This window comes from Physeter macrocephalus, chromosome 9, assembly GCF_002837175.3.
Source record: "Physeter macrocephalus isolate SW-GA chromosome 9, ASM283717v5, whole genome shotgun sequence".
Classification (NCBI taxonomy): domain Eukaryota; kingdom Metazoa; phylum Chordata; class Mammalia; order Artiodactyla; family Physeteridae; genus Physeter; species Physeter macrocephalus.
In genome coordinates this window covers 86,629,622-86,644,771 of record NC_041222.1, presented here as the reverse complement: position 1 = coordinate 86,644,771, position 15,150 = coordinate 86,629,622, and the positions used below count along the sequence as shown (strand labels likewise).

Here is a 15,150-nt window from a genome sequence, read left to right as displayed (position 1 = left end):
GAACAAACCAATGAAATTCAGGTAAAGAAGGAAAGGGAGGTGGGAGGACGCAGGATCCAGTTTTGAAGGCTGTTGTCACCCAGAAAATTTTTCTCCTGCGAATCAGGAGACCTCGGTTTGGGTCACAATCTGGTTTCCCCCTTTGGACAAGTCACTTGGGTTTCAATCCCCTCACTGATCCTTCTTCCTCTGGAAAGTTGATATTTTTCCTTCCCATCCCAGGTAAATATAGTTACATGCAGAGAGCAATACACAACACAAAACTTCAAAGAGATAACCCACAGCATCTGCGGTTGGGGCTTCAAATGGCTTGTCTCTAAAGTTCCAGTTGCCATGAATCAGTCAGACTGCCCTTAACCACAGTAACACACTTCCTCTATGACCCATCATCTCATCTGCCCCCCTCCTTTTGCTATTAGCAGCCCCTAACCTCCCCTGCTAATCTCTCAGCTCCACTTCCCCTCACCCCATCACTACCGACGACCACCAAGTCTCCCAGGACCCTCCTTCCTGCCAAGCTCAGTAGCCTGTACTGCATGGTGTCTACTTCTATCACATCACTTGAAAAGCTCCACTAGCCTGCACTTGGCACCCTCTACCCTCTCCTTGCTCTCACCCATTTTCCAAAGGTTCCTCCATGGCGTGGCCTCCCCTACACTCTCCCTATCTCATCTGGCAGACTCACTCTGAGTCAGAATTTCTCCTTGTTCTGCTCAGGACTTCAATCCCAACACTTTCACCACCTCCAGGCCTCTATCTCCAACTTACAGGTCATTTCCACTTAACAGTTAGTTCACTTTTCCCCCATCTGGCACATATAGCTCCAAAACATAACAACTGGTCCCCAAACCAGCCCCACTGCCAACTTACGCTCTTACGAATAATCCCAAATCTTTCCATGTATTCAACTGGAAACTGCTATAGCGTCTTTTCCACCAAAACCCATATGGACAACCACTGAACCCTTTTCTCTTGCAGCAGGTCTCCAGGTATTTTCTTCTCTATTTCCAGTGCCTAGAATCCAATCAAAACCTTCAAGTCCCTTTCCCTTAAGTTGAGCCAGAAACCAGGAGTGATTATCATAACCCCAACCAAAACACCCCCAAGAGCTCTCTATTTCCTACCCAACAAACCTAACTTTTCACCTGTACCATGTAGGCCAATCGACTAGTGGCTTCCCCCAACAATGGGGCCTTATTCCTCTACTGTCTCCCAAACATATCTTGCATCTGGTCCCCTCTAACCAGGCCAGGACCTATCAGGAATCCAGTCACTCCTCCACCCACCTACCTGACATGAGCCACACTCTGTGGAGAACTGCTAGTTCTCATAGATGAGAGGTTTAACTTAAAAGCATCCATTGGCACTGTGATTTTTACAGTATACTACAAGATACTGAAAAAGCTCAACTTTACCGACAGCAACAGCAGCTTTGGGGAATACAATGAACTTAGGTCAGAAGAACTGAATGCTAATTCTGGTCCTGGTGCTACGTCTCTGAGGAACTTTGGACAAGCATTTCTAGTCTCAGTTTCTCCTGTGTAAAATAATACTACACCTCCCTGCCAACCTCATGGATTGTGGCAAGCGTGAAAGAAATGAACATATTCAGTAATTCCCAAACAAAACACACATGTCCTCATGCATGTGTTGCACAGGACTTGTCACAAAGCAGGTACTATGACAATCTAAAAAACCATCGTCCAGGGATGATGACTGGGAACAGAGAAATTACTTTGTTTGCATAACCTCTATTTGTTCTTTACACCAGTAAATACTCACTACTTCCCAAACACGGCCAATTCTATATACCAGAATACTTCTATTGATATTTGTCTTGTCTATAACATAAACCTGGAGGAGATTGGTAGTTTGTGTTCTTCCATCTCCACCAGTTCAAATCTATATATAAGACAAAAACAGGAGCATAGCTCATGAGACAGTCTTTCCCCACTTAGGAACTAGTGCTTTTCCATATAATAGCCTTTCACTAAGGAACTCCAAATGAATAAATGAAGTCCCTTGGCAAGCACTGCTAGAGGTACTAGAGATAGATATTCTGTAAAAGGTCACTCCTTTAAGGACATACAGAATTAGGTTGCTATACTGGAGTAAGTAGGAAAGAGGACATATGTTTGTTACAGAAAATTCTACTCCTTTTTTCAAGGCAGCAAGAGATCTCCATTTAAACAAAATCTGACTATAGCAAGGCATGTCTTAACTTATATTAGAACTGACTAAATAATCACTTCTCTACTGTGTAAAGTCTCACCATTTCATCCCCACTTTAAAGGCACTCATTCTTTCTAAACTTGCCCTTTGGTTTTATGCCTCCTTTGTCTTTGTTTTCTTGCCAGGCAGGAATACTGTCAGTCAACCTTTTCAGTGGTTATAAACAATTTAAAAAAAAAAAAATCAAAGCTATAAAGGGATAAGGGGTTAAGAAACATAATTTTAAAATTCAGCATTTAGCATCCTTGAGCCTCTGATTAGTCTCAATTCATGTTACTGCCAGAATGCTGCTTTAGCTATGCAAATATTTTCCACCTTTATTTTGGGTCACTAGAATTTCACCCAGCAGATGACTTAAGAGTTCTTGTCACTGAGTGCAATACATCTTGTATTTTATTATGTGAGCCACTCAAGGCAGGAAATGACTCAAAAGAGACCCATGCCAACCTCCCTTTTACAAAGAATGAAATTACAATGGAAAACTTGGTATTCCTACCAAAGAGCTTCAGCACATTCAGGCAGGACTTCAACTTTTGTCAAAAAATATAACTTTCCTTATTTCCTAAATACACCAGACAACCCAATGATTTTCTTATTCATTCCACCTTTCATTCTTGTGAACACAGTTCTAGAATTTGTATGAAGTATAAACTATTTTCAATTACACCACGTAGGTATGGGGAAAAAAAGGAAACAAGTCTGACCCAACAAAGGAACATAAAGACAAGGATTTTTACATAAGCATAAAGGTGATTAATGCCTTAAAAATAAACCTACAAGTAATCCACACAATTATGTGCAAGGCTTAACACTTATTTTTCTAAATTCAGCTAATAAATGGAAACAATTTTGTAAATACCCAGCGAATAAATCCTGAGAAGGAAAAAGAACATTTAAAGGACAATATAAGCCTTCTTTCAACTCAAATCTAGAAGAATTTATAACCAAAACTTGTAGAATCCATCTCCATAGGACATGTATAGAGCAAAACAGATAAAAGCAAAACTCAGCAATTTCCAAAGACTTATCCACACAAAGAGGCAGCCATGCTTACTAGGCCCCACTCCAACACTGAGCAAGATTTTTCAATGTTAAGCCCTAAAACGGAGGAGAATGTTTATTTATTGGGCGTGTCTTTGCCCAGTTTCCTCTCGCCCACTCATTCCTGCCATTTCGTCTCCCATTAGATACATGATACAGTTATAAACCGTATGCACAAATGAACTGCATTTCCCACTAATAAATGCAATGCAGTCTGCACTTTCTGTGCCAAAAATAATCAAATGAATATGGAGAAAGAAAAGGAGAGCTGAAGCTTCAGTTTTTGGTGTGGGACACAGTTAAGTTGTGCTACTGGCTCAGACGCTTCTTGGCTGAGGAGCATATTCTCCAGTTGCTCTGAAAACGTTCATGTGTTAGCTGCAGCATATTTCAAGTCTAATCACCATTAAAGTCAACCAACAAAGTCCCCAGGTAAGGCAAGACATTCAGAAGAATACATACTCAGGCACTGCTAGTTCCTGGACACATGGATAGTATGTCGTGGCTGCACAGCTGGGAAAAACGCGTGCTTCTGAAGACTCTGACCATGCCACACTGAGCCCAGCAAATTTAGGAACAAATGGTTTGACATCTGCTGACAACTTGATGCCCTGAGGAAAGAAAAAGGGGTTTTGGCTACCTTCTGAGATCATGCAAGTGGGGAAAAAAAAAAGGGTGAGTCCCTCCCTTCTCGAAGCCCCAGAAATGCTAATGCTGTTGTCCAAATACTTCTGCCTAGCAAAGACAAGAATTTGTTTTCTAACAATTTCTCCGCAAACACTTTTTCACTAGAAAAAGCAGTCTACCAAATATTAAAAATGAAAAATAAGGACAACCAATTAAAGTGAGAGTAAAAGTCAACCCAGACTGTATAGTTAGAACCACAAGTGACAACGTTTCCTTAGCTTTAACGTAGAATATGGTAGTTTACCTCTCTCAGCTGAGTTAGGGACAATCGAGACTGTCAAACTTAACTGTAGCGCTCAAAACACACTGCGGAAGTTTATTTCTATTAAATTTCCCAAAGAACTTTAAACTGTTGCTTTTCACTCAGCGAAGGAAGCACTAAAATTTGTTTTGTTGAAACGCAAAAGTAAGCGTTGCTAGAAAATCTTTCTATCGCCATGAGCCTTTGGAATATGAATATTAAAAAATTTGTTGGGCTTTTTTTCTTTCAGTTTTTACATCTGTATTGAGAGATTTACTTCCACTAACAACTTATAATCATGGCTTTTAATCTGTGTGAAAGCCGATTTATGAGATTGCCAGAGCTCCTTCTAGAGGTACTCTGAGCACGTCGAGCAGACTTCCGCTTCAGAAAACGTTACTAACAAGCTGCTTTAAACACTCCGCTACTAATCAGCAGTGCGGTGAGCCGGCACGGTAGCGCAACCCCTCCGCAGCCTCGAGACGAGAGGCGGTTTCCCGTCGACAGAGTCCTTTCTCACCGCGTTTAACCGCGGGCCGTGTGGGCGCGCCCGGGGGCTGGGGACCGCGGCCGCCCACCCCGACGCCCCCGGCCCTGTCCCCAACCAGCCTCCGGGCCACACTAATCCAGCTCCTACCCCGTCCACGCAAGACTATCATTTTGGGGCGCCCAGGGCCGCCATCCTCACCTCGCCCGCGGGCTCCCGCGGTCCCTCCGACGCCATGGCGGGTGGCTAGGAAGAGGCCTGGCCAGAGAGGCCAGTAGCCCGACCGCTGGCGGAACCGAAGTGCTACGCTGCCTTCCCCGCTTTTCCACCTTCGGAGCGAACTCCAGGAACTGCGTCACAAAAACGCGCCCAGGCCCCGCCCTGCTTCCGGCCGGAAGTGTGCGCGGTGACGGCTTTGGGCTTGCGCGAGGTGCCCGGTGGGGTGGCTCTCTGGGCTGCAAAAGCGCAGCGCGTGCAAGGTGTGGAGTTACAGAAGACTGTCTCCGCAAAGACAGCGGACAACCCCCGGAATGCGTCGGCCAGGCCTGGACGAGGGGACGGTGCACAGGGTGGCGGGCACCTGGAGCGGGGCAGGGGTCTGTGGGGAGGCTGGGGACTTAAGGGAACCGCATACCCTGTAGTCCTACGAAGGGAGAAAGCCAACAAGATTTGGCGTCTTAAATTTCCAAGAACCTAAAGCAGTTTGGAAGTAACCGCGGAAAAGAACTTCAAAACTGCTCAGTTCAACAGACAGCTATTGACCACTAGGGAATGTGCTGGGAAAAGTAGAGATGGAAAAGTAGGGTGGAAGTAATTAGTCTCCAGGGCAGGAGGCTTTAGGTAGGATGGGAAGTGGGCGACACGGAGTGAGGAAGTGGGGAGGGAGGGACGGTGCAGTGGCAAGAACTCTTGCTTACTTGGTGAAGAGTGCAAGCTGTTTGACCGATAGGGGTTAATTAGGTTGAAAATCTTAAACTGGAGGCTGATTGTAGGTTTCCTCTGTTGAGGGACTACACGGTATTTGAAGCAGTAAATGCAGGCAGCTCATCTCCTGGTGTCCTTCTGTGCAGATCCCACAGGTCGATTAAACATACTTAGACACACCCAAACCTCCAGAGTGGGGAGAGGTTGAGCATTATGCAGTACACTGGTCTGTACTAATTACAATAGTTTACTTAATGATTCTGGCATCCTTCTGTTGTCCTAACCTGGGACCTCTAGCCAATGGGTGGATCCCTGGGGATGGAATAAGTTCTAGGCTCCTGCCCATCACCACCTTCAGTGTTTGTTGTGCTCATTGTGTAAAGGCACCACGCTTTTCTAAAGAGAGGGGCATAGAGGACCACCACACTGGGATCTGGGGTCTTATGCTTACTGGCAGCTCACCTAAAAGGTTTCTCCAGCATAAAGCAATGAAGATAAAAAGCCTGTTTGCATTCACTCTAAAATATATTCCTAGCAGCTAAAAAAGCAATTTAACAGACACAAAATGCACACCGAAGGAAGGGTGCTTTTTACAGTGCTTTCGAAGTTTTTAAAATGCTGATATTTTATAGAAAACTGTATCCCCATTTGGCACATGGAAAAGAGAAATGGGGTTAAATGGTTTCTCCCAAGGTAACTAGGTGTGGCAGTACTTACATAAGTGGAAGTAGCCCAGAGTATTAAGTTGGGTTTCTTTTTGTTCAGTTGGAGATTCTAGACAATTCTTTAGGAACTAAATTAATGACAGAGCTATAAAATCTACCTTGGCTCTATTAAACTTATCCCTAGTTCTAAGTGTCTTCATAAGTGAATTTAAATGGTACCCTCAGGATTTCCCTGGTGGCACAGTGGTTGGGAATCCGCCTGCCAATGCAGGGGACATGGGTTCGATACCTGGTCCAGGAAGATTCCACATACTGCGGAGCAGCTGAGCCCATACGCCACAACTACTGAGCCTGCGCTCTAGAGCCCGTGTGCCGCAACTACTGAGCCCACGTGCTGCAACTACTGAAGCCTGCACGCCTAGAGCCCGTGCTGCACAACGAGAAGCCACTGCAATGAAGAGTAGCCCCACCTGCGTCAATTAGAGAAAGCCCGTGCGCAGTAACAAAGACCCAACACAGCCAAAAATTAAAAATAAATTAAAAAATGGTACCCTCAATCACACCAAGCTAATGGGTTTAAACCCACCTAACATTTCTATAAAGTGAAATTACTTCCTCAGGACTAAAATTATAAAACTGAAATCACCCAACATCCTCAATAGTCACAATTTAACCTTAAGAAAACAAACCTCAGTAACTTCAAACAGTGATAAATGCAACATACAAACTTTATTTAACAAAAATAACAGGTGAAGTCAAACAGGCACTTACATTAAAAGAAAAACTGACTAGAAGAAATTTTAAACACCTTACAGTAACCTAATAGCAGTTGCACTTAACTGAGCTTTGTTGCTGTGAAGAATACAGCTCATGCACAGGAATGGATGAACACTTTGTACATTTTTCAAGTATTCACTGAATACTACCTTATATACACATATACATTAAATTTGAAAAAGATTTAATTGATGATCCCCAGATATACTTCATTTTTGTTGATCTTTTGGAAGAGGTCGTCTAAAGAGAAGAATGTGTGGTTCTGTAGAAAAAAAATGTTTTATATTATTTTAATATCATGGTTAATTTTCATTCATTCAACAAAAATTCAAAGAATTCTCAGTTGAACCAAAATGAAGTAAAATAAATCTATGGTCAATTAATGTTACTTATTGAGGTATCTGAAATAAATTTTGCTCCATGTCTCTGTAAACAGTAAACAGAAGAAAACAACCTAACAATGAATATTCCCCCAGTTTTTATACACCCTGGAGAAAAGGGCTGTTAAGCTGCTATTTGAGAAGGAGAATGGTTTCTATCTTCAGAATCTCAATTCCAGTGAAAAGAAAAAGGTCTTCTCTTGTTTGGAAAAGACACTTAACACCTCATTCGGAAAATGCAGGTCCTAGGGTCCCATCCCTGTAGATTCTGTTTCGGCAGGTGGAGGACCGACTATGAACCTATAGGTAAGATCCTCGGTTGCATTGTATTATCTGGAGAAACATCTTTTCAATATAATTATATGCTCCAATCCCAAGAAAGTTACAAGTCTTAGAGTTTTTGCTGCTGCTGCTGCTGCTTTAACAAAAGCAGAAAGCAAGATGGCTTTAGTTTCACCTAATTCAGCTTCTAAGACTTCAAATTTTGTTCAAAGCAGTATAAGTCCTTTAGTTAGATTTACTGATAACCCAAAAACACAATTTAACACCACAAAGTTTCTTAGTCTGGTTTACTGAGTTACTAACAGTAATCTGGAAAACTGTCTGGTAAATACCATGTAATAATAGCATAAGCACTCAAGTATAACACAGGCAGCACATTTGAGTTCACTAGCTGTGTTATTTCATCTTAATGTGGTAGATACGAATTGTCTAAAGGAAAAAACAAATCACTTCAAATTGCGTCAATTTCTATACACAGAACTTCAGGACACTCAAGTTGTCTTACATTAAGTTCTTAGTTTTCAAAGAGGAGATACCAGAATTCTAAATATATTTATGGCAAAATACTTCAAGATACTACTAGCAATGACACGCATTTTAAAATAAAACAATATCCTTTTTTTTAAACTAAATAGGTTATTTTTACAGTTTAGAAGAATGCATTATTTTCACTCATGGTATTTTATTTACTATAAAATTGGAACCCTCTCTAGGGAGGTATCAGGCATTCAAAAATAGTCAAGCTTAGGGCTTCCCTGGTGGCGCAGTGGTTGCGTGTCCGCCTGCCGATGCAGGGGACACGGGTTCGTGCTCCGGTCCGGGAGGATCCCACATGCCGCGGAGCGGCTGGGCCCGTTAGCCATGGCCGCTGAGCCTGTGCGTCCGGAGCCTGTGCTCCGCAACGGGAGAGGCCACAGCGGTGAGAGGCCCGCGTACCACAAAAAAAAAAAAAAAAAAAAAAGTCAAGCTTATCAGTTACTTTGGGATACCATTGAAACATCAATATTACTAAAAAATTTTTAACAACCACTACTGTTTTAATTCAATTAGTGCTTCCCTAATAGCAAAACTTACCTGGCTCATGAATCATGTAATGAACCCAGCCTAGACTCTGTTGGACACCAAGTCTCCTCCACTCCTCTTCAGACATCAGATGAGTTTTGGGTACTTGTTTGGAAAGTTCTCTGGGTAACATGACATGCCTGTTAACAAATACAGTGAAATATTAGTGCTCTAAGTGAATAATATGGCTTTCCTACAATTAATACATGCATCTTTAGGATACTTAAAATTTGAGTTCTTTGCCCTTAAAGTTCTTTAAAGCAACCCTGTTACATTACCATTAGCATCAACCTTAAAGACTACTCTCTACTACCTTTAATTCTGATCTTGATGGCCTGTGTTCAAATTAGAGATTAGAATATGCAGTCCAAAAGTAGAAGGCATTTTATTTATGATTAACTTTTTTCCCTAATAGAGGCTGCTTGCTAATTGTCTCAATCTTCTTCAGGAATAGAACCTCAAAAACTAAGTGGGACACATGGTTATCCAAGACATCCCAGCCTCCCCTGCAGCCACCTCTGGTCACATGTGACTAAATCCTGCCCAACAGGATATAAGCAGAAATTATGGAACTTATGGAAAGTATCCTCGAAAGAAAAGAACATGCCCAATTCTTTTTTCTCCTTCCTGTTAGTTATGAAGCAGATTGATATGATCAAGGAGCTAGAGAAGCCATCTAAGACCACAGAAGTGATTATAAATTAAGAATGGTCCCTGATTTTAAGAAGTGTCATACTAGCCCCAGGTAGCAGGGGTGGGGGAATCTAGCTTGTTACAGTTAATTTGGGTTTCCTATTACTCTATAGATCTGTAGTAGACACAAGTCCTTGTACATAACTCCAGAAGTTGCTTTATACTTTGTTCAAAATTAAAAGCAAAAAACACTAAATGCACATATACATGTACCTGCTACCTAAAACACAGACATTCAGTTTTCCAATAAGTTACTGGCCTATATCCAAAACTTTAATCAATTTCTAAGGAAGGCATGCAATATTCTTCAATGTCAAATCATCAGGAATAGGTATAATTGGAGCTTTGAAAAATTCTTAGAAAACAAATATGCACCCCCCACCGACTTCTTATTTAATTACAATTGAAAGGATCTTTATAAAAATCAAAATTCCCAGGCTCATTTTTAATCACTTCCAGCAGCAGCAGTTTTATACCGTCACCCATTACCACCAACCAAATTTTTTGACCAGTATTGGATATATGCCTGCGAATTTGTTGGGTGTAAGAAAGGAGCAGTCTGGTCACAGGAAAACTGAACCCATAACCCATAATAAGCACTAAACTGTCATCAACTTAAGTTCTAGTCTGTGAGTGGTTGGTTAAGTACCAATTTCCTATAATTTGCATAACAAAATCAAGCCTTAGAACAGTTGTGTTACGTTGCTTGCTGGCCACAAGGCCACCAAGTCAAATTATGCTTACTATCATAGTTGGTAAAAATTTTACCAATTCCAGTGAACTACATGATGATTCTTAGCAATACTTACCAGCTAGCTCATTGACTCTTGAAATACTGCTTTAACATCTACTTTTAAGAGTCTGCAAATAGCCTGTTACCTTATTTCTATCTTCTACATAATTGTTGATTAGTCTCAAGAGAAATGTAAAATGCAAACTAGCTTTTGTACTCATATTATGTATGCCGTACAAAATGAACCAATTTATGTCTAGATATAAGTCATATACCCTACCTTCTCCATAAACCATGGAGACAGGCTAACTTCATCAGGATTTGATTACGAGGGAAAAATGTGTAAGTAGCTTCAAACTCAGATGGGAAGTCTACCTGTATTTTTTTTCCTGCATGGATATAACTCCTCTATATATTTCTAACTACATGTAAGGAGAATTGTTACCAAAAATCTAACATTTATTTCAGTACCAAGGGCTTATCATGGAGGGTGAAGAGGAGGTTAAAAAAAAAAAAAGGCCATAACAATACAAACAACAGAAGAGCTACTAAGATAACACTGCAAGATACAATTAAATTTCCCTTCTCTGGACATTACTGTCCTGTTTGATAAAGGCAAGTGGCTTGGTCAAGAAAGACCAGGGTTAATTAATATTGGACTAGATATTAATTAGATTAATACTGGATTAGATAGTAATGATTAAAATTGGATTAGAATATATCATTTCAGATATGACAAGATTTTCTTCTATTCATTACTACACACAAACCACTTAGTCAATTAGGCTAAAATCTTGATAGCATAGACTAGTTTACTTCGTGCTCATCAGTGATTGATTATGCTAGTATACTTAAACTAAAAAACGGAAGGAACTACTGCCAGGAAAAGTCCTGAAAAGTACTACTCGGAGCCAGACATGTTTCACAATTAATATTCTCCCAGATTTTTAGAAAGATTGTAGTTTACATTCTGTCCCTTATTGGATAACGCCTGCTGGACAATGCAGGTATTACTAACCTGCAAAGCTGCCCAGAGAAATCCTCCGTTTTTCTCCAGAGAAAGATTTACAAGATACTAAGAAAGAATTACAAGATACTAAGGGGAGGGGAAAAAAGAGGCCACCCACTGTTATATCCTTTCTAACTCAAATAGCATTCTTCGAAATCTAACGTAAAAGGATAGGAGGCAGAAAAGAAGGTCACTATTTGGCCCCTCCTACAAGTTGGTAGTTTCCCAGAATGCAGCGTCCTAGTCACCACCCAGGAGAACTGGGTGGCGCTGGTCTTTGAAGCCACACCCCAGCTAAGTCTTCTGCACACGTTAAGGCTATGTTAAGTGTTTCTTCCCTCACACAATCCAATTTTTTTGCTAATCTTACGCATTTAGCAACTATGCTCTAGTGCATCACATAATGCTGCAGAAACCAGAAATCCCTCAAAGCCAAAAATTTTGCCGATACACACTAGCAGAAAAAAATGCCCCAAATGCATTCGAGTTCTCAATTTTGTCTCACAAGGAAGCCCCTTTAATAATAACCCAAGAGGATTAACACGCACCAGCCCCTGCCGAAGTCGCCATACCCGAGACACATTTCGAATCCCAAGGAAGCTCATTTTAGGGGGACTCCCCCACAAGCTACTTTTTAGTGCCATTAACTTCAAATGCGAGAAAAAAAGAAGTGTTTCTCTGGCGACGTTACCTGAGCAAAATTACCCTTCCGACAGCCCTTCGCCCGCTGGGACTGGGAGGGGGACGTTTGCCTAAATGCGAACTAGGCCTTAAGTTCTTAGGAACCGCTGCGAGTCGGTCTCTCGGCGTTGCACTTCAGCTACGCCGGGTCTGCTCAGGCCCTCGGCCCCTTCCCCTTAAGGCAACAATTCTGCACCAGAAGCGGCCCCAGCCTCGTCCTCCTCACAGACAGGAACAAAGAGCGGAAGCCGGCCGGGCCGGCCCGCCAGGCTAGGAGGAGCGCAAGCTCCCGCCCGGGCGGCCCGACCCCGACACAACCGCGATTCCCGGCCGGCCCCCGGGCTCGACGCTAACCCTACCTCCGGCCCCCGGCCCCGAGCTCCGACCCAAACCTCAGCCCGACGCGCTTCGACCCCGATTCCCGGTCCTGGCCCCTGGTACCCTCCCCCAGGCCCAAGTTCCACCTCAGGCTCGGCCGGGGCCGCGGCTGAGTTAGGCCGTCCGGTCCGCTCACCGGTACTCGTAGTGCTCATCGAAGTACTTGTCCGAGTAGTAGATCTGCTTATGGGCCATCTTGCGGGAGAGCGGTGGGCAGCACGGGACTGGAGCGACGAGGCGCGAAGAACGGGCGCAGGCGAGCAACACGCCCCAGTCAGGTGAAGGCAACGACTCGACTGAGACCAACCGACCGTAAGCCAAACGAGTCCGGTTTGAATCCGACATCCCGCCGCTGATTGGACGACGGTGTTGACCAATCATCTTCCGCGCACTCTGCGGATAGGCCGGAACCGGCTCCCAGCCTATCGTCGCCGCCTCTCCGCGGCGTTCGCACACAAGATCAGCCAATCAGAGGCCTGTTGCGAGGTCGGCCTAGGAAAGAAGTGGATGATTGGCGTGGCGTGAGGGCGGGGAGCTCCCTGACGAAAAGGGGAGCGGCCAGGGAAGGGCGGAGCCGGGACGTTAAGGGCCGTAGAGCGCGTGCGCAGGGGTTTAGAAAGTTCCAGGTCCGCGGAGCCGTTGGGGCAGCGAACAGGCGGGAGGGGTAAGGTATCGCGGGGTTTGGCGAGGGCGGGGCGTGGGGGCTGTCCGTCGAACGGCGGTCTGTGCGCAGGCGCACCCTCCCCAGACCGGGCTCCGCGTCTCAAGTCAGTGGGAGGTGAGGAAGGGCAACCGGTGGTCCTAGACTGTGGGAAACTCAGGCGTGCGAAGCGTGAGGGGAGGACTATCACCGCGGGCGCCCAAGGCCGGTTTGTGGGAGTAAGGACGCGGAAAAGCCGAAGTTGTGCCCAGACATGAGGAAGACGTCCAGATGTCTCACCGCGGCGATGCGCGCCGCCAGGATGAGTGGGACGTTCCGGAACTTCGCCACGGAGTGCTGCGTAGATGGCGGTGGGGCCATGGCCCAGAGACCTATGTTAGGTGAAAACTGTCTTCCCATGCCGTTTGCGCACTCCGACAACTGTAGATATGCGTGTTTGCGCGCATATGGGAAAATAAAAAGATTACTAAAATAATGATGTTTAGTAGAGGACAACGGGATTAAAAGTGGTTAGCAAAAATTCCTTTGGCTTCTTAGCGTTGAATCTTAGTTTAAAATACAGGTACGTGCAGGGAATTCCCTGGCGGTTCAGTGGTTAGGACTAGGCGCTTTCACTGCCGTGGACGTGCGTTTGATCCCTGGTCAGGGAACTAAGATCCGGCATGACTCAGCCAAAAGAAAGGATGTGAATAACCCGTTAAGGGAGCTGGGTAAGGAAGTCACTAACTTTTTGGTGGAACCTGGGAAAGAAAAGCTTACTAAGAGGTATATTTTTACAGTGACCTTTGTGGAAAATCTCAAACACAGAAAAGTAGAATAGTAGTATAATCACCTTCCATATACCAGTTGCTCAGCTTCAGCCATTAACGTTTGACCCATCTTGTTTCATCTATTCCCCCTTTTTCCTAGAATATTTTTAAAGAGATCCCAAATATAATGTTATTTTACTCTGAGATAATACTTTTGTGTATGTCTCTGTACACGGCATACGATCTCAAGAAAAATTTTAAAAATACTTAGCGCCGTGTCATTACTACACTTATGATTCCTCGTTATTCTCTGATAGTTGTTTTCTATTTGGTCTCCGTCTTTCCTTCATCCGCTTCCGCTTGCTTGTCTTCCTCTACTGGCTCAAGAAGCCAGAGAAAGACTGAGGAGTCCTATATCAATTAACTTACAGCGGTAATTAAAAGTCCAACTCTGGTATTGGCAGTATAACTTTGTGAATAGGAAAAAACAGAACTGTATACGTAAGGGTGAACCGTATGTACGGTATATGAATATTTCAACTAAAAAAATAAATTAAAAGTAAAGCTCTAGCCCCAAATGGCTTTACAGAAAAGTTTTACCAAGAGTTTATTTCTTAATTATAAACTCTTCTAGAGCAGAAGAGTTTATTCTATTAGGCAAGAATAATGTTGATTCAAAAAAACAACGTGAGAAAGGAAAGTACCTGTACCTTTCACTCAAATAGATACATGTAAAAATCCTAAATAAAATGCAGGCCAGGGCTTCCCTGGTGGCGCAGTGGTTGAGAAGTCCGCCTTCCGATGCAGGGGACACGGGTTCGTGCCCCGGTCCCGGAGGATCCCACGTGCCGCGGGGCGGCTGGGCCCGTGAGCCATGGCCGCTGAGCCTGCGCATCCGGAGCCTGCGCTCCGCAACGGGAGAGGCCACAAGAGGTTTTTTAACGCTTACGGAAAAAAAAAAAAAAAAAATGCTGGCCAACTGAATCCAATTGTGTTTTTTAAAAGGATGATATACTATCTTCAAATGCAAGGATAGTTTAATATTAGAAAATCTGTTAATGTAATTCACCACATTAACAGTGTGAGAAAAAAATCCTCTCAATGGAAGCAGAAGAAAACATTTGCTAAAATTCACTTTTATAATACAAACTCTTTGTAAACCCACCACTCACCAGTGATAACACTCTTAGTAATTAGGAGTAGGAGGAAACTTCGTTAACCTTTATCTATAAAAAACATAATTCTTATGAGTAAACATTGGGAGCATTCTCTTTAGAATGTTCTATTATCTCCAATTATATTGAACAATGTACAGAAGTCAGCCATCACAATTAAGAGAAGTTTAAGGCAAACTTTGGAAAGAGAAAACTGTCATTTGCAACTGATGTAATTATATGTCTAAGATTAATATCCAAAGTCTGTTGCATTTCTATATAGCAGAAACTAGAAAACCTATTCAAAAAGAAAG

At 43.3% G+C, this 15,150-nt stretch overlaps 2 protein-coding genes across 7 annotated transcripts in view; both read right to left on the bottom strand.

The window, feature by feature from the left end:
* SECISBP2 (SECIS binding protein 2) overlaps positions 1-5,036 on the bottom strand; it is a 67,215-nt gene extending 62,179 nt beyond the window's left edge. For all 5 annotated transcript variants that reach the window (XM_055087300.1, XM_055087299.1, XM_007104698.4 and 2 more), the window contains exons 1-2: positions 4,890-5,036; positions 3,736-3,884 (exon numbers count right to left, since the gene is read on the bottom strand). In XM_055087300.1, coding sequence (XP_054943275.1) covers positions 3,736-3,884; positions 4,890-4,925 — 185 coding nt within the window. In that variant the 5' untranslated portion in view covers positions 4,926-5,036. The remainder of the gene's footprint in view (positions 1-3,735; positions 3,885-4,889) is intronic.
* On the bottom strand, positions 3,810-12,589 carry CKS2 (CDC28 protein kinase regulatory subunit 2). 2 transcript variants are annotated; one of them, XR_008618267.1, is made up of 4 exons: positions 12,409-12,589; positions 8,791-8,918; positions 7,118-7,316; positions 3,810-3,884 (listed from the first exon to the last, which is right to left on the bottom strand). XR_008618267.1 is itself a non-coding variant. In XM_024130869.2 (3 exons), exons 1-3 carry the CDS (start codon positions 12,465-12,467, stop codon positions 7,264-7,266), a joined length of 240 nt encoding a protein of 79 aa, XP_023986637.1. In that variant the 5' UTR covers positions 12,468-12,589; the 3' UTR covers positions 6,988-7,263. The 2 variants fall into 2 exon arrangements, 1 of the variants encoding a protein (XP_023986637.1); XM_024130869.2 differs by lacking the exon at positions 3,810-3,884 and having other exon boundaries at positions 6,988-7,316.
* Between the last annotated feature and the right edge of the window lie 2,561 nt (positions 12,590-15,150).